The 19,256-nt window shown below is 47.1% G+C and overlaps 1 protein-coding gene across 1 annotated transcript; it reads right to left on the bottom strand.

The window, feature by feature from the left end:
* Positions 1-5,999: 5,999 nt before the first annotated feature.
* SELENOT (selenoprotein T) lies at positions 6,000-17,569 on the bottom strand. The gene is made up of 6 exons (XM_040428087.1): positions 17,380-17,569; positions 13,983-14,093; positions 12,508-12,634; positions 11,956-12,043; positions 8,762-8,917; positions 6,000-6,668 (listed from the first exon to the last, which is right to left on the bottom strand). The coding sequence occupies exons 1-5, from the start codon at positions 17,526-17,528 to the stop codon at positions 8,790-8,792; spliced, it is 603 nt and encodes a 200-aa protein (XP_040284021.1). The 5' UTR covers positions 17,529-17,569; the 3' UTR covers positions 6,000-6,668; positions 8,762-8,789.
* Positions 17,570-19,256: the final 1,687 nt, after the last annotated feature.

Here is a 19,256-nt window from a genome sequence, read left to right as displayed (position 1 = left end):
TCTGTACCATCATGTTTCATATAGATCCATAATGAGACCAGAATTAATCATTTCTTTTGTTGGCCTGCCACCTGCTGGCCAAAATTTGAATTGCAGCTCCAATACCCTGGGTCTCCTCAGAGAGACCCAGTGTATTGAATTCAATTAACGGCATCCTCATTGTCTGCAGAGGATGACGGTAAGAAGCCCAGAAGCGTTTTTGAGCTTTTAGTTGTACTGATCACACTTGATCGCAGCATTTAAAGGTTTTAATGGCAATAGCCACGGGTCTCTGCTGTTTGAAACAGTGGAGACCCGCTGGCCATAGCGTCCGCACCATGTTTACCCATCGCCGTACATATAAGGCGCTGGTAGCAAAAGAGTTACGTGTACTTTCACACTAGCGTTTCTCTTTTCCGGCATTGAGTTCTGTCACAGGGGCTCAATACCGGAAAAAAAACTGATCAGTTTTATCCTAATGCATTCTGAATGGAGAGCATTCCGTTCAGTATGCATCAGTTCAGTCCCTCTTTTTTTGGCCGGAGAAAATACCGCAGCATGCGGCAGTTTCCTCTCCAGCCAAAAATTCTGAACCCTTGCCGGAATGCCGGCATTAATTTCCATTAAAATGCATTAATGCCGGATCCTGCTCCAAGTGTTCCGGCAAAACGCATGCGCACCTTTAAAAATGCCAAAAATAAAAAAAATACCGGATCCGTTTTACGGATGACACCGGAGAGACAGATCCGGTATTTTAATGCATTTGTCAGACAGAGCCACATCCGGATCCGTCTGACAAATGCCATCCGTTTGCGTCCGGATTGCCGAGTACCTGCGACGGAACTGCCTGCCAGAATCCTCTGCCGCAAGTGTGAAGTTGTAGTACGTCACTTCTGTTCATCCCCCTCCTTTAACTCTTGTACAATGGACACTCGGTACGGCTTCAAGTGGAGAGATTTCAGTACGTTGGCATGTTGTCCTGCTGACAGGTGCCTGCTGGGATAATTTTCAAGTTGATTTCCTCAGACTTCTCACAATCCTCTCCTGAAAGTCAGCGATGGGCGTCCACACCAAACCACTTATTACTGCTCTCTGCTGGATCGGGAACGTCTGGAAACTGACCAGCAAAACAATCCTGTTTCTTTGAATGAAACAGTGCGCCCTCCACAACTTTCAGGGATCCATTCTCGATGTAGGTGGGACCCACATCTATCAGACAATGTGGGCATATCTTAGCGATATGTCCCCATAGTCTGAGATGGGAAAACCCCTTTAAACTACTGTGGTAAAATGAAAATTGAGCTCTGTTTGATTGCTATGGGCAACAAAGTTTTACTGCAAGACCTTTATGATGAATGAGGCCTACAACATAGCGCAGAGAAAATGATCATTATGTACCGGTAATTTTGTTTTCCGGAGTCCATGACAGCACCAGGAGAGAGGGATCCACCTCCCAGGACAGGACACCCACAGGTATAAATCTTCACAGACGCCCCTCCTCCTCAGTGGTTTTTATAGACGAGACAAGAGACATCTTCAGTACATCCGGACCAGCTCCATCTCATGGTTTCGGTCATTATCCGAGTTTAGTATTATAGTTTTTTGTTTTTTTTCCTACTGCACACCCAGTGATGCAGGATCCAACACCAAAAAGAACAGAATGGAAAAGTAAGGTGGAAAGGAAATAGGGGGGGATTAAAGTGGTGCTGTCATGGACACCATAAAACAACATTACCGGTACATAATGATCATTTATCCCTTCGTCCTATGACAGCACCAGGAGATATCCCAGAGAGTGAAAAATTAGGGGGGGGCCCCACAGCCTGAAGGACTTTGCATCCAAAGGAAAGATTAGACACTTCTGACAGGTTTAATCTATAGTGTCTATAGAAGGTAGAAGCAGAAGACCACGTTGCTGCTCTGCAAATGTCTTGTATAGAAACCTCTGCCTTTTCTGCCCAGGAAGTTGCTACTGCTCTTGTGGAATGGGCCGACCAGCCAGACGGGACAGGTTCCTGCATAGAAAGATATGCCAAAGAAATAGCCTGCTTGATCCAATGGGCTAAAGTACTTTTACTAGCTGATTTTCCCTTATTCTGGCCTGAAAATAAAGACAAACAATGAAGAGGACTTCCTCCAACCTTTTGTAGCCTCTAGGTATTGTAGTGTTAAGGTTCAAATAGCCTAGGGCTAATGGATTCCCATTTCTCGTCGTTTAAAACATAACGTTTATTTCCTTTTATTAAGACTGATATAATTCAGGGGGAAAAAGGAAAAAATAAAGATTTAAAATTTAAAGGTGCTTGTGAACTTCTGTGGCTAGGGATAGGTTGCTTCACTTATATACTCTGCCTATTCGAATGTGACTATCCACATCATATCAAATACTTCAACAGATTTTTCCGATCTCCGCTTTCCAGCTATTTATCCTACTAGCTGGGATCTTGAATCTGTATCTATGTAGGTCACATTTGGGGAGGCAGCATGTCTATTGCGATTTTTTCTTTGTCCCTAACTTCGCTTTATTTATGCTCTAATATAGTACCCTGCCGCTCGTGTGTCTTGCGCGAGGTGTCTGCAGTTACACCAAGCCCAGACACTAAGTTCCAACCGCACCTAAACTAAAAGCTGGATTGCAGCTCCCCCAATATGTTTCGCCACAGATGTGGCGTCTTCAGGGGAAATGGAGCTACTGTCAACACGAGCGCCATCTGAGCCAGCGTTTTTAAATGCTGTGGGTGGGTCTTTCCTCATCAGATGTCCAATCAATATACAGGCAGAGTAACTCCTAAAGGGCCAGAAAACTGCCATAAGCAGTCCCACAATCCTTTATGCACGGTCTATCCCACATGAGCTCCCCACCCTACTGGGCTGGCGTCCATGGTAACTATAAGGGGATCTTTGATCCTCCATGGAACTCCCTGCCCCAGGTTCTCTAGTGACAACCACCACTTCAGTGTCTGACAAGTCTGGGCTGATATCACTATACTGCTTTCCAGGTCCTCCATTTCTCCTGACCAGTTCCAAGATTTCCTCTTGGAGGGCTCTGTAATGGATCTGAGCCCATTGAACTGCTGGCATACAGGCAGTCAGAGTCCCCAGTACTGACATCCCCTTCCTTATGGATACACACAGATTGTTTATCAGGGTGTGAACCACTGACCTTATTTTCTGAATCTTTTCTGAGGTTCAACAGGATCTCTGAGACACTGAATCCAGTAAGATTCCCAGGAACTGTTTCTTTTCTGGAATTAGTCTCGATTTTTCTCTGTTTAGGATCCAGCCCAGGGTTGTCATGATTTCTACCAGCTGCTGGACCTGAAATAAGCATCTCTGGTAAGACAATCAGAAAGTCGTCCAAGTATGGGACAAACAGGATATCTCTTTCCCTGATATGGGCTGCCATCTCTGAGATTAATTTTGTAAAAATCCTTGGCGCCATCGAGATTCCGAAAGGTAATACCTGGAATTGAAAATGCTTCAGCTCCCCCTGGAATCTTAAGGCCACTCTGAGATACTTCTGGTGCCCTGGAAAAATCGGAAGGTGATAGTAGGCATCTTTGATGTCTAAAACTGCCAAAAAACAGTCCTTGTAAAGAAGCTGAATTACCGTCTTTATAGTCTCCATTTTGAAGCATTGGTATAACAGGTATTTGTTTAGCGACTTCAAATTTATGATAGTCCTGTATTCTCCACTTGGTTTTCTTACTAAAAACAGTAGAATAATATCCTGCACCCCTTTCTTCTTCCGGACACTGAATGAGTGCACCTTTTTGAATGAGCTTTGAAACCTCCTCTTCTTAGGCAGTCTGTGTTGAATGATCTACTCGCGTAATTTTGAATCGTTCCGGAGGGAACTTTTTGAACTCTAGCCTGAATCCCTCTTCTAATGAACGCAGGATCCACGCGCTGTTGGATATTTTTGACCAGGCTGGGAGAAAAGATTGTAATCTTCCTCCTGCCCTGGCGTCATTGGAAGCTGTCTTTCTTGGGGGACGTCCCTGGATTGATTTTTGAACAGGAGCCCTTTGGACCTGGAGAATTTTCATCTGTCACTCCTATTTCCTGGACTCCTATTTCCTCTACCCTGCTTACGAAAGGACGACTGAAAAGACGGGAACCCCTTCTTTTTATTGCCTGCTTTCTCTAATATGTCGTCCAAGGAAGACCCAAACAAATATTTCCCCTCACAAGGGATACCACATAAGCGATTATTTGAGGCCACATCTCCTGACCAATTCTTGAGCCAAATAGCCCTACGAGCAGAATTAGCCATGGATGAAGCCCTAGCAGACAACCTAACTGCATCCGCAGAGGCGTCTGCCAAAAAAAATAGTCTGCTTTTCCAATAGCCTAGACCGAGTCTAATAATTTATCTCTAGGGGGTCTTATCCCGGATCTGCGTCTCCAGCTGTTTTATCCACAATATTTGTGCCCTAGCCGTACAGGTGGAAGCTATATTAGGTTTAAAGGATGCACCTATGGATTCCCATGTTCTGCTTAAAAAGGAGTCAGCCTTTCTGTCCATCGGATCCTTAAGATTGCCCAAATCAAAGGGTAGGGATGACCTTCGAGACACTTTAGCTATGGGCACATCAATTTTGGGGGCCCTATCCCTTAGAGAACATTCACCCTCTTCAAACGGATATTTTCTTTTGATTACTGATGGGATAAAGCTTCTTTTATCCGGATGTTTCCACTCTCTATTCATCATGGCCTCTACATTCTTGTGGATAAAAAAAAGGCTCTTTTCTTAGTCTGCAGGCCCCCCAAACATGATATCCTGAATCAAGCGAACCTCTTTTGTATCTTCAAGACTCATAGTTGCCCTCACTGCCTTGATTAATTGATCTACTTCCTGAACAGGAAAAAAAGGGGCTACCACTACATTCCTCATCTGAAAAGGATGTAACGGACTCCCTTTCACCACTTTCAAGTTCGTCCTCTGAACTAGGGGGGTCCGAATTTCCAATTGAATAAGATGTATTCTCTTTGGCGCTCTTTCGCCTGTGCTCTTTATTTGACAAAAGACTTAACTCTTCTCTAATCATTTTCTTCATACATTTGACCATACTAGGGGATTCTTCCGCTATGGTACTCTCAATACACCCTTTACATAGGGGCTTAGTGTATGAAGTATCTAGTTTAGCCTTACAGATACCACATTCCTTATGACGTATTTTAGCGGTAGCTTTTCTGGGTTTCTCAGTTACACCCTGGAAATTTAAACAAGCAAAAAAATCTGGATCGCTAGAAAAAGTAGTTAAATGTAGATCACTTACATTTCTTCAGGCCCATACCCATTCCTACCATAGGTGCAGGGGTAACTGGGTCCTTAGGGTTCTCTCCAGAACTCTCCATGCTGGAAATCTCCCTATAGCCCTGGATCTGGAAGACCCCAGCAAAGATCACAGGGGAGACTGGCTTTATCTTCAGAAACTGCACACGAAATGCCAGGCAAAAGCCTATGTGCTGCTCTGGACGCTCTGCGCTCCTTCCTTTTCGAATTTGCCGCCTTTCCCTTAAGCTCCGCCCCTTCTCTGCGTCACTGGATCTTTCACTTCCTTGCTGTTTCCTCTGCCCTGTGCTCGCGCCGCACATGTCCTCTCGTGGGATGCCCGATCTTGTTCAGGTACAGAGTGAGGAGGGTTGAAGGGAGGGTAGAGAGGACTTCAGTACCCGGTATTTAGCCGTCCGTCTCCTCTCCAAGGTGTGTGGAGCGGGGTCACCCGGCGCACACCTTCTCCAGCCAGCCTGCAATGTTTAATGGGAGAAACTACTCCCCACCGAAAACAACAAACACCTGTAGGTTGTCCTCCTAGGACAGGAAACCACTGAGGAGGAGGGGCGTCTGAAGATTTATACCTGTGGGTGTCCTGTCCTGGGAGGTGGATCCCTCTCTCCTGGTGCTGTCATAGGACGAAGGGATAAACTGGTTGACCGACTGTAGAGTCTCTCATTGGATTACGTTACAGGTTTAGTGTGAACATGCAGAACACAAATGGAGCCCACACACATTATGATGTTTTACTGTAATGGTAGGTTTATTTAACTTAATTTGCATCTTCTGTAAAGGATTAGTATATAAAGGCTCAGTTTAAAAACTCTACATTAACTCGAATACAACAGAATAGCTCACTCTTCCTTAAACAGTCACAGGTATATTTTTAATGCCTATAAATTTGCTTATAATTTAGAATAACTTAGTGATCTGCAATATAATCTTATTATACAGAACATTGACAAAACTAAACGAGGCCAACTGTTGCGGATTGTTGGCTTCCTTGCTTGTTATAGCATCACTTTAAACTATAAAAAGAACAGATTCTTATAAAAATTAGATCTCAAAGACAAAAATCTCAGGAGGGAAAAAAAAATTATTAGATAACCTATTCCAACACTGTAAATGATGAATATAAAACAAGGTTTAATGCCAGCATTATGTGACGTATAGAACAATGAAAGAATGGCTTCAAAATAAAACGGGTTGAATCTACACAGAATTTCATTGCACGGTGTCTGTAAAACTCCACAAGATAGCAGCGCTCAGAAAAAATCTTGCATGTAGAACTTTAAAAGGTACAACGAGGTGGCAGAGACATCCAGCCTGCACTAACAGGAACTGTCTTCAGAGCAGGCCTTCATAAACACCAGCCCCGCTGAGTCCTTCATAAAAGCACACGTCATGCCTGGAAGCAATAGAAATAGATTTAGTAAGTTTGTTAGTATCTTTTCTGTGATCAATTAAAGGGGTTATCCCATGACCAACGTAAAAAATGAAAATCAGACATCATATAGGACATGACAATCTCTTTCTAACAAAGCTAGAACCAGCCCTGTACCTCACATGGATCCAGAGATCTCCCCATTCATTGCTCTGCTAGATTTATATCAGGCTGGCAGCTCAAGGGGAGTGTCTTTTCTGCTGCAGCTAAGGGGGCGTGTCTCAGCTCTCCCTATCACAGCTCAGGAGGCAGCTGAAGGATGAAACTGAGCATGTGCGGCCTTCTCAGTGAGCAGGTCAAAAATAAGAACAAACAGCAGGTGGCGCTGTACAGCTACATGTTATTGAATGATTCAGTGGCTGTACTAAATTTTTAATTACATGCAATTATAAAAGAATTCTGATCCAGGTGCTGGTTAAAAAAAAATGGAATATATTTCGTGGGACAACCCCTTTAATATCTACCTCATTAGACATTAAGTTACACATATTGATTTAGAGATTCGGCCAGATGGTCCTAGAATCGAGACACTGACCCAGGGAACTACACATCCTTCCCTGGTTGATGAAACCAGTCGTAGCAAGCCATTCTCCAGGGCATATAATGATGCATGAAGACATCATTACATGAGTTTGGCTGGTGCTAGGAGTGGGGTATAATATGGTGACATGCAGGAGCTTTTGTGCTGTAGTACCCATGCATGGTGTATGACAGACATTACTAAATGGGCAAGTCTACCTACACTAGGCATTGCTACAAGAATTAAGCCCATTTGGCAGACACCATGGATGAAAAAAACATGGGAGATTTCATTTAGCTAGAAAAACAAAGCTGTTACTACCAAATAATTGGCATTACTGCACATTCACTACAGTGAAGGAATATCTGCAGGATGGCACTAGCCTGTAGGAACCATGTGGCTCTAGTAAAATTACAGTGCTTAGGGAGGACATCTTCTGAAAAATGAGCTTCTATGATTGAGGCGTATAAAAGGACAGAAAGTAATTAATGGGGTTACAAAATGACTTCACATCACCCCTATTAAACATTTATATATCATGTAAAACTTCCCTACGATTGAGTTTTAAAATGCCCGCACCCCCACTGATCAGCTGTTTCATGCACCCAACTGGCGTACGGAACAGCATACAGAACTGGAAGCAGAAGGCACTGTACATTGCGTAGTGGCCTTGTGAATGGGAGCAGAGCTGCAATAGACTGGCAATTACACAGGGTACGGAGCCTTCAGTACACTGTATATAGTTTCCAGTACCTGACCGAAACAGCTGATCAGTTGGGGTGCTGGGGGTCAGTTTTCCACCGGTCTGATACTGATGACTGAAGAGAAGTGAACCAATTCACACAAATCAATCTGTCTGATCACCAAGTGTTCTTCATCTGTGAGTGGCTGTCTTCACTGCTGAAGATGCTTCAGAGATCTCGCCCAGCCCCGACAATCTTGCAGCTGTTCCAAGTAGTGGTGCAATGGCTATGCTTCCACACAGCATAGTGGCGCATACATAGTCGCTGCTCTGGAAGTGAAGACACCGCGCTTGTGCCACTACTCGGGGCAGGTGCAAGGTTGTCAGGGCCAGGCAAGATGTCTAACCCTATCAAGAGGCAGGGGGACGACGACGACGACAGCCCCTCGCAGGTGAAGAACTCTTGTTGATGAGAGGAATAGAGATTCGTATGAATTGATTTGCTTATCTCTAATTTATGACCTATCCTGATAACAGGTCATCAATAAACCAAGTCCTAATGCCAGCGCAACCCCTGTGATGACAAGTGACTTCCCTTCTAATATTGATACTGTAACAGCACCATGTAAGAAGCAGACGCTGCCTGATTATACCAGGCTCAAAGATTTTAACTTAAAAAAATAAATAAAAGTTGAGTAATCTCATTAATATTGCAGGTTCCAGGGCATTTCTCACCCCTTTCCTATTTTTAAAACTTGGTCGCAGGAAATGTTGTGTGGCCCCCATTCTATATTCATTTATAACAGGTATACAGTATTCCAGAAGAAAAAAGGCTACAAACATCCACACACTTACAAGACTAATCTGGTGCTGCAAGACGTGGCTATGTGCGGTGGTGGTTGGGAATCGCATCCATGTTAACATTAAGCTTCATTTCATTATCAATAATTTGGACAAGCTGCTGCATTGATGGGAGATGACCAGATTCTATCTTTGACCACACAGGTACATCTGGGGGAAAAAAATACAACAAAATAAGACAAAGAAAAAACGGACAGGATTTGACCAACTCAACATGAAGGAATACTGTGAGTCCTCAACACATGTTTCTATTACACTCATTGACAAAAACAATAATGCACCCAGATAGAAATGTTGGATTGCTGCAAAACTCGGCATGCAGTTATGTCTCAGATATGTGGTACAGGTGTGGTCTGATTAGACACTGGGTCTAAATGTGCTTTCCCTGCAGCCCTATAAAAATGCTTTCAGAGGCTACTTTGGGGTAGTGTACCTCTTGGCGAGAGATTGATGACTGCTATACTTGCCTCTAAAACACACTCAAAGACTTTCTGGCCAGTTGACAGAGGGGGTACATCTCTAGACAGAGAAGCAGGGAGGTTGTTTTGACCAAATGTCTTTCTTCTAGGCCATTGTGACCTAGCTGTTAAAGTGTTGAAAGCATTTGTTATGTGAGGGCACACACATGGTCTCAGATAGACCAGTAGTAGAGGGGAACATTTGATCCGCTGACCAGCATGATCAGCTCCCATAGTTTTGTTGCCCACCATCCAGACACAGGTGGTAACTTTATTAAAGGGGTTATCCCATCTTAGACAATGGGGGCATATCACTAGGATATGCCCCCATTTTCTGATAGGTGCAGGTCCCATTCATTTCTATGGAGCCGCCGAAAATAGCCGAGCACTGGCTCGGCTATTTCAGTCGGCCCCATAGAAATGAATGGGAGCGGTGTCCGCGCATGTTATGTCGCCCATTATGTGTCCTGCCATTGACAGCCAGCCTCTGTTGCCTTCATTTGCTGTGATATCGCGAATGAGAAACATGGACTTCTATGGACTGGAACCGTAGTCTTTAGGGATGAATGTAGGTACTGTTTGGAATCCCAAAACAGTGGTGTTCGATTATGGAGGCCAGGTGGTGAGAGCTTCAATCCTGCCTTTGTTGTGGAGAGACATACTGCTCAAAATGCTGATGTGATGATGTGGGGAGCCATCGCATATGGCAGTCGGTCACCCCTAGTAGTGAAACCAGGGACACCAACAGTAATATGTACAGAACATCCTGCGACCACATGTGCTGTCTCATGGCAGGACTTCCAACTGGTATTTTTCAGCAGGATAATGCTCATCCATACATAGCAAGGGTTTCCCTGGAATGTCTCCACCAGATTGCAACAGCTTTATCGCCAAATCAAATTTACAGGACCAGCTGGGATACCACCTTCAGCAACTTGTAAGTGTGCAGGATCTACAGGCCCAGCTGTACATCTGTGGGCAAATGTGCTGCAGGATACCACAGAGAACCTGTATGCCTCCATGCCCGACCGTACCTCATCTTGTATCCAGGCTAGAGGCGCCCAGCAGAGCACGAGAGCCTCCTCTCAATTGTACAGTTTTCCCCAACAATCTTATCCTTTTCACTTACATATATCATTACATTCACACATCATGTCAAATTATATCAGCTACGATTGTGAAACTGGAAAAAGTGCCATCTATTGGGGAAATCTGGAAGAGCATGTGCAGCTTGTAAACCTGCCGTACACCAGAACTAAACATTTTGGCGCTCACGGTTGGTCTGTGGTGGACGTTTTGGTTGGCAAATCTCCAACCAAAAGGTCGGAACAGTTTACAGAAAATGGTCCAAATCCGTTTTTTCAGCCCTCTAAGGCTAGTTCCACCAGGCAATATGTGGCATGTGACAGGAAAAGCTGCACTTTTGTGTAGCGTGATTACTTTAGAACTGTGATTCGGGTGTGAAAACAGCCAAATAACAGAAGCGTTGCGTGTGACTTCCATTAAAGTCAATGGAGGAAAAGTTGCTCTCGACTACGAACACAGAATAAGATACGTCTGGATTTTTTGTGATTGTTACACAAACTTTGTCATGCAAAACAAGCAGCCGTAAGCTAAAAGAAAGTGCATTTCCAAGGTTAGCTATAATCAGTGGCATGACTTGGCAGCCTATGTACAACGCGGGGAAATTTACAGAGACTGGTACCTCATACACCAGTGCACTGGTGTAAGATGTGCCAAGTTTATTAAAAAGGTGCATGCGTCCTATTTAAGGACAATAGGCATTGTTAAAAAAAATGTATACAACAGACGTCATCCGTATTTTTTGTGGATAGCAAAATACGCACGGTCGTGTAAATGCACCCTTAGGGTTCATTCACTCACCCGTTCCCGTGCATTGGGGGCTGCAATTTGCGGTCCCCAGTGCACATGCACCATATGTGCGGCTGCCTCGACGGATCCAGACCCATCTAACATGTTCTATCTTTTTGCGGTGCAGAGGCATGGACAGAAACCCCACAGAAGCACTCCGTAGTGGTTCAGTGCCTCCGTTCCACACCAACCTTCCGGATAGTGGACCCATTCTAGTGACTGGGTCCACATCCGTAATGCGGGGTGCACACAGCCGGTGCTCACATATTGCGGACCCGCAGTATGGGCACAGCCGAACAGCGGCCATGTGAATGAGCCCTTAAGTGGATGACAGGTTGCCTTGAAGACTTACTTCTACAGTATTAGGGTCCATTCACACGTCCGCAATTCTGTTCCGCATTTAGAGGAATGGAATTGCGGACCCATTCATTTCTATGGGGCTGCACTTCCGGGTCCGCATTTCTGTTCCAGGACAAGATTAGGCATATTGTATTATAGTGCCGGCGATGAGCGGTCCACAAAATGCGGAACGCACATTACCGGCGTCCGTGTTTTGCGGATCTGCAAAACACACACGGATGTATGAATGGACCCTTAGTTATTAGGGTCTGATAGCTTTGTGAACAAGAGGACAAAGTGTTAAACAGTTAATCATTTATAGCGTATCCTGAAGAAGCAGTGACCGGTTGCGACTTCTCCATGCAAAGGTTAACCAGCATAAGCAATACTTTACATTAGTCCCTTCACGTTACAGCTGAAGCACATGTAGATGGGCTTTGTATTTACAGAGCCGTATGGAAATGGTCTACATGCAAATTGCTCAAAAGCCACAAAACCCTGAGCAAGTTTAACATTTACCATTCAAAGTGATCTCGAAGGCCCCGGTGGACATACACTGGTTCTCAATCATGTTGCTCAGGAAGAAAACCATCATGCAGGCATAGACCTAGCGAGAAACAACGAGCAGAGGAAATCTCAATATCCCATCGTCAGAGGATCAGGAAATGTACAAAATCAAGTCAGGTAACATCTTACCATAAACCGGGTTATCAGCAGAAACAAACAAAATTATGACTCAAAGACCTTAGGATCTTATGCAAGAGTGTCAGCTTTGCTGACGAGAGGCTTTACGCAAGACAATGAAGTCACTTTCTGTGTCAGTTCCCTTTCCTTAGCACTCTCTCAGTGCTTGGTCTCAGAGCAGATACTTGTTCCTTGGACGCACAGATGATGAAACTACCAGCAATAGACATTATTATATATAACAGTGTACGCACAGTAACTGAAACCTACAGCTCCTTCCCCGGGGAGGTAGAGAACACAGATAAGGATCAGCAATTAAACAGAGTCCTGCACTTCTAATACAGATCCCATTATTGTCTCTATAGTCAATCCTCGGAGGTCACCAACCTTATTTTCTTGTCCCCACAGCCAAAGACCTGGAGCTTGCATGCCAAAAAATGCAAAGGGATCCTTTCCGACGATTATTAATCCTATTAATACTAGTTTGAAGACTGACAGGAACGAGGCAATGTGTCTAAGAAAGAACAAAATACATTACGACACAGGAGGCACGTAAAGCGAAGATTCAGGATTTACTGTCAAATTGTTAACATTACTACCCATGAAAGCAGCAGAATACTTTTAGGGCCGTCTCCCACGAGCGAGTCCATTGCGGGAAGGATTTATAATGCTGTGCGCCTTCCTTCTACAGGTTCATACTGACGGCTTTATGTCACTAAGATCGTGTAGAAGTAAGGTCAAGCCGAGGCACAGAGCATTATAAATCCGTGTAATGTCGTGCGCTCCTGCAAGTCTAGCGGAGGATCACACACACACGGAGCCCGATTCCTGCAATGGATTAGCTCGTGTGCAACTGCCCCAAGTATATCAGCCTTGAAAATATTAATGCTCAAAGGGGTTGCCCAAGATAATTATAAATTGCGGTCAAGCCCTAAAATGGCTTCAAATAAAATAAAAAACCTTACACTGTTCTTGCGCTTCTCCGTTTTTCCTGCCACTGCTTGTTTATAAAGCGCAGTAATGTAACGGTGTACACCATGTGACCACTGCAGCCAATCACTGTCCTCAGAGGTCTAATGCTGGCTCCAGTGATTGGGTGAGATGGTCACATGCCGTACACAGAGGTCGCCACTGAGGTTTGTGAACCAGCAGCAGGAGGACCGGACTACAAAACTAAAGGAATATCATTTTTTCTTAAACCTTTTCACAGCTTGTCTAAAATAGATAAATGATCTCAATCTCATACATTGGGTTATATCGCTAAGATATGCCCCCAATTTCTGATAAGTGCGGGATCCACCTCTTGGACTCATCTCTAACTAGAATGAAGCCAGCAAAGTGAAGGAGAGCAGACCGCGCATGTGTAGCCGCTCTCCATTCATTTTATATGGGAGTGGTGAATGGCGTGCTCGGCTTTTTTCAGAAGCCCCATAGCAATGACTGGAAAGCGCACCTCGCAAGTGTGGCCACCTCTCCCTTCACTTCTATAGGCTGACGGAAATAGCCAAGCCAGTGCTTAGAACGCATGCGCATGGTTGCGCATGCGCAGTCCACTCTCCTTCACTTATGCGGGTTCCGTTCTAGAGATCAGTGTGGGCCATCGCCTTTAAGGGAGATAGAATTAGAAGGGGGAAAAGGGGGGGCATGCGTTGCCAAGGAATCTACAAGTTGAAAATGATGATGCCACACAGAAGGGAGTACACGGGGGGAGTGCAGATAAAAATGGAGCCGTTTCCAGCTCTCATTCCTCTACCCCATGGACACTGCTCCACTAACTCATCTTGCAATTGCTCCTTCTACCCCTGCGCATACAGAACAGCTCTGTACAGAGTGTAAGACGGTCACAGATCCCAATTACTTACCTATAAAGGGGGTGGGGAAGATAATTCTCTCCTTCGATGCGGATGTCTGGGTACCGCTGGCTGATGACCCGCATGTACTCTTCAAACACCCGCCGGTAACCTCAGGAGATGCTGGGGGGAGGAAGAGAAGACTCCGTTATCCAGGAGGCGCGTGCACAACCTAACCCGGGGTGACCCTTATCTGTAATAATCCCGATTCCTCTCGGTGGTTCTGAATGGATCACTTACAGTAACACGGCACATGCCGGATATTGCCAGCAATCACCAGGATAATATTGGAGCAGATTGTTTCTCCGGTGATTTACAACCTGCCTTCTGCCCGGACGGCCCCAGTAACACGGCAGACAACGGCGCCCATCCGAAAGCTTATTTTACCCCCCGCCATTCTCAGCTGCCGAATGTGCATGGACATCTATAGATGGGTCCCTCCAAATACCTGACAGGGGCACGCCACCGAGTGTGCATGTGTTTTCAATGGGGAAAGAGGAATAAGCCACTGCCAGCCTCTTCTCTCGGGCATATTGACAACCAACATGCCTGACCCTTCTTTCCCCTGATGTGTGCCCCCCCCCCCCCCCAACACATTAAGGTAGATTTAAACAGGGAGACTAAAAGGCAATTATCAGCTTTTTTTCCTGACAGTCGGCTGCTCGTTCAGTGGAGGTGAAGCGCTACACTCACATGCAGCGATCACCTCCACAGTATGCGGATGAGGGATCGCTATGGTGAATGCTCGTCCTCATACTGCTGCATTGTTTCTGGGCAGCCGATCACTGTTTAGACCACACAATCTGCTGCCCGCACTAACGACAGGATCAGCAGATGAACGACCTTCTCACTTGTCCATCGGGCGATCAGTGGCACCTTTAGACGGGCAGTCACGTTCGTACCCAATAATATCACCCCGTCTAAACCTACCCTTGGCCAGTCTCAACTGCCAACTTACTTCTAATGCCCATGAGGTACCTCAAGACGAGGCGTTCTCCTCCAGAAGCAAAACCACTGATCTAATGAATGACAGGGCTCTACAGACAGACCATCTAACATGTACGGTGGTGTCCCGGCTCTGAACGGACGTCATGTGTTGAAGGCGCAGGATCCAGGAGGATAGATTTCAACACCCCTGACACTTCATTGCCTTGGGAGATATTGCTCCTCTCTCCCTAGCAAAAACACACGCACACTTGGCAACACTGAGAGGGCATGCTTATGTGGAGAAACCGCCGTCAGACAACTATCTAGGGTGTATGGGCAGCTCTGAAAACAGGCTCTACAGGTATGTTCACACACAGCAGATTCATACGTGCAATATCCTCAAGCGTCCTGTCCTTCCAGATCATGGCAAGTAGATCAGACATTACCGGTGTCACTGAGTTCTCCCACAGACAGTAACAGCAGGTAGGTACTCACATACCTGACGCCAGCACTACTGTTTGTAGTCTACACACCGGGCTTGTTTCCCCAGCACCCCGTCATGCAGAACCGGCTTCATTGTTTGTGCCAATGACGAATGCCTGCCATCAACACCTATACGCCGGATATGTGAAAAACGTCTGATCGCTGGGACCACCACAGTCAAGAGAAAAGGGGTCGCCAAGTGCCCTCCATTCACTTCTGTGGGACTGCAGGCGATAGCCGTGCCCTGTACGTGGATGGAGCAGTGGTCATGTATGTGCACTACCGCTAAATTCACACAGGCAGCTGGGGGGGGGCTGGGTTTAAACCCCCATCCTCTTCACCGGCGGGGGCCCCAGCAGTCGAATCCCCAGCAAGTCTACATTTATCACCTAATCTGTGAATAGGTAAGTGGAATGCTTGTGGGGGCCAAGGCCTTTAGGGCATCGGGCACAGCAATGGACAGGGGGCTGCACAGGACCCTGCACCCACACTGGTCAGCTGTTTCTGAGTAGCTCTGGCACCAGGAGTCTGCGTTGGAACTGCCCGACTTTGCCCACACAACTTCTGTGCTCCCCCCCCCCATATGACGTCCCCCCTTCCCCAGCCCACACAACTTCTGTGCTCCCCCCCCATATGACGTCTCCCCTCCCCCAGCCCACACAACTTCTGTGCTCCCCCCCATATGACGTCTCCCCTCCCCCAGCCCACACGACTTCTGTGCTCCCCCCCCCATATGACGTCTCCCCTCCCCCAGCCCACATGACTTGTGTAACACCCCCCATAAGACATCTCCCCTCTCCCTCCCCACATGACGTCTGTGCTCCCCTCCCCCAGCCCACATGACTTCTATGCTCCGCCCATATGACATCTCCCCTCCCCCAGCCCACATGACTTCTGTGCTCCCCCCATATGACGACATCTCCCCTCCCCCAGCCCACATGACTTGTGTAACACCCCCCCATAAGACGTCTCCCCTCCCCACATGACTTCTGTGCTCCCCCCATGACGTCTCCCCTCCCCCTCCCCACATGACGTCTGTGCTCCCCCCATATGACGTCTCCCCTCCCCCTCCCCACATGACGTCTGTGCTCCCCCCATATGACGTCTCCCCTCCCCCTCCCCACATGACGTCTGTGCTCCCCCCATATGACGTCTCCCCTCCCCCTCCCCACATGACCTCTGTGCTCCCCCCATATGACGTCTCCCCTCCCCCTCCCCACATGACGTCTGTGCTCCCCCCATATGACGTCTCCCCTCCCCCTCCCCACATGACGTCTGTGCTCCCCCCATATGACGTCTCCCCTCCCCCTCCCCACATGACGTCTGTGCTCCCCCCATATGACGTCTCGCCACCCACATGACGTCTGTGCTCCCCCCATATGACACATCTCCCCTCATGACGTCTGTGCTCCCCCCATATGACATCTCCCCTCCCCACATGACGTCTGTGCTCCCCCCATATGACATCTCCCCTCCCCCTATGACGTCTGTGCTCCCCTCCATAGGACATCTCCCCTCCCCCTCCCCACATGACTTCTGTGCTCCCCCCATATGACATCTCCCCTCCCCACATGACGTCTGTGCTCCCCCCATATGACATCTCCCCTCCCCCTATGACGTCTGTGCTCCCCTCCATAGGACATCTCCCCTCCCCCTCCCCACATGACTTCTGTGCTCCCCCCATATGACATCTCCCCTCCCCACACGACTTCTGTGCTCCCCTCCATATGACGTCTCCCCTCCCCCTATGACGTCTGTGCTCCCCCCGTGCTATGTAAGTAAGGACCCTACAGGAGCCATTACGTCACCCGCTGTAAGGAGACATGACTGGGAGCACTCGTGCACAGTGCAGGGTTACACCAGCAGAGGCCCTCCATAACCCACACCCCACAGCCAGTACTCAGCAGGGCTCCATGTCAGCCCGGGATCTCTGTCCTGGAGGTGACCCGGCAGCTGATACACAGGATGGCCGCCATGCACACACTCGGTCACCTCTCACCATATCTGAAACTTGAGCAGCGGCCCCGCCGTGTACTGCATCCTCAGCTTCTTGCTCGGTACACCGTTCCCGTCCGCCGAGGCAGCGCTCAGCACAGCGGCCAGGACGCCGCTCACCAGCAGCAACCACGAAACGCACCGCACCGCCATACCGGCCTCAGCTACTACAGCCACAGCCGGGTACAGCCCTTTGTGACGCGATGACGTCCACGTTCTGAAGCGTGCGGGGCGGGGCAGTCATTGCGGCCGCCATGACTACTGAGGGAAACATGCCAGTACTGCAACAGTCATGATGCATGTCACCCAAGTGTCCCTCTTTTGGACCTGAGTCCCTCTGTGATCCTTAAATGTCCCTCTTTTTGACCTGAGGAATAAATGCATAAATCTGCATTAATACATTTACTAAATTGCTGCTTACTAAAGTGTCTTTATGGTGTCTACCTGTATATTATATCATAACTGTATTATTTTGTGCTATTTGAACCTTAAAATATCTATATTCCGATGATTTTTATGCTAATATTTAAATGGATATTGAAGCACAAGAAAAAAAATTGTCCCATAGACTCCACAGGTTGTAAAAAAATAAAAGAACTTACACTCACCTAACCGATCCTCAGCTGCTGCTTTGGGCGGAGTTAGAGGCGTGGTCTAGTATAGAAAAAAATTGCCGTGATGCGCGCCGCACATATGGTCCCTCTGCGATTTTCAAAAGCTGAGAGGTATGATGATGCTCTGTACAGGTTCTTATTTCATACAGGACACAGTATTACATCCCGCGTTATTTATTTCCCTTACATCCTACCACTCCCCTGTGGACTGGTAGGACCGGCGGAATTATTAATGAGCCCAAGTAAATTAAACAATTAAATACCCCCTATAAAGGAGGGAACCACCCACAGCCCACTGTGTTTTTTTCTGTCCTTCCGGACAGGTGGACTGGTGGTGTTCCCCTAATTTTTTTTTCCCCCGGGGATCTCTCTTTCTTTTCAGGCGCTGTTCCTTTAGTCTTCGGTTCCGGCAGCTTACCGGCTGTTGGCACTGTGCTATCGCACTTTGTTTTGCTCCTCTCGACGGCGTCCTCGGTCCAGTTTTCCACGGCCTATGGGTGCCGCCATGTTCCGGACGTGACGTCGTAATGGCGTCTGACGTCACTTCTGGGTATTCCTTACGGCCGTGATTCCTGGTCGCCAGGGATCATATTTTCTGGTTTTTGTTACTTTCTTCTATGCCCTGCTAGGTAGCATTTCTCAGGGCCGCCTTTAATATTGATTGGACCCTGGGCAAAAATGTACTTGGGCCCCCTGGATCCCGCCTTCCCACACCTTAGCAGGCAATCACACCCTCCAGCACAACACACACACAAAAAATCCACACATCTGGTAGAGTACAGTGAATGACTGTAAATACTTCCAGTTCTGAAGACTCCAGCGGCTCAGGATCAGTGCTCTGGGCAGCTGGGCTCAGGTTGGAAGTGGGCACCGCTCTGCAGGAAGGAGACCGGGGCTTGGCTCACCCTAGTGTTACAGTGCACCCCAGCACCCCACAGTATGCAGTATAGCACCCTATAGTATACAGCAACCCACAGTATGCAGTATAGCACCCTATAGTATACAGCAACCCGCAGTATAGCACCCTATAGTACAGCACCACACAGTATACATTATAGCACCCCACACTATACAGTACCCCACAGTATATAGTAGAGCAGTATAGCAGCCCACAGTATACAGCACCCCACAGTATACAGTAGAGCAGTATAGCACCTCACTGTACACAGCACCCCAAACTATACACGATACAGCACCCCACACTATACAGTACAGCAGTATAGCACTCCACAATATACAGCACCCACAGTATACAACCCCCCACAGT

The sequence above is a fragment of the Bufo bufo genome, chromosome 4 (genome assembly GCF_905171765.1).
Source record: "Bufo bufo chromosome 4, aBufBuf1.1, whole genome shotgun sequence".
Taxonomy (NCBI): domain Eukaryota; kingdom Metazoa; phylum Chordata; class Amphibia; order Anura; family Bufonidae; genus Bufo; species Bufo bufo.
Note: the sequence above shows the minus strand (reverse complement) of the source record. Positions and strands in the feature narration are given on the sequence as shown.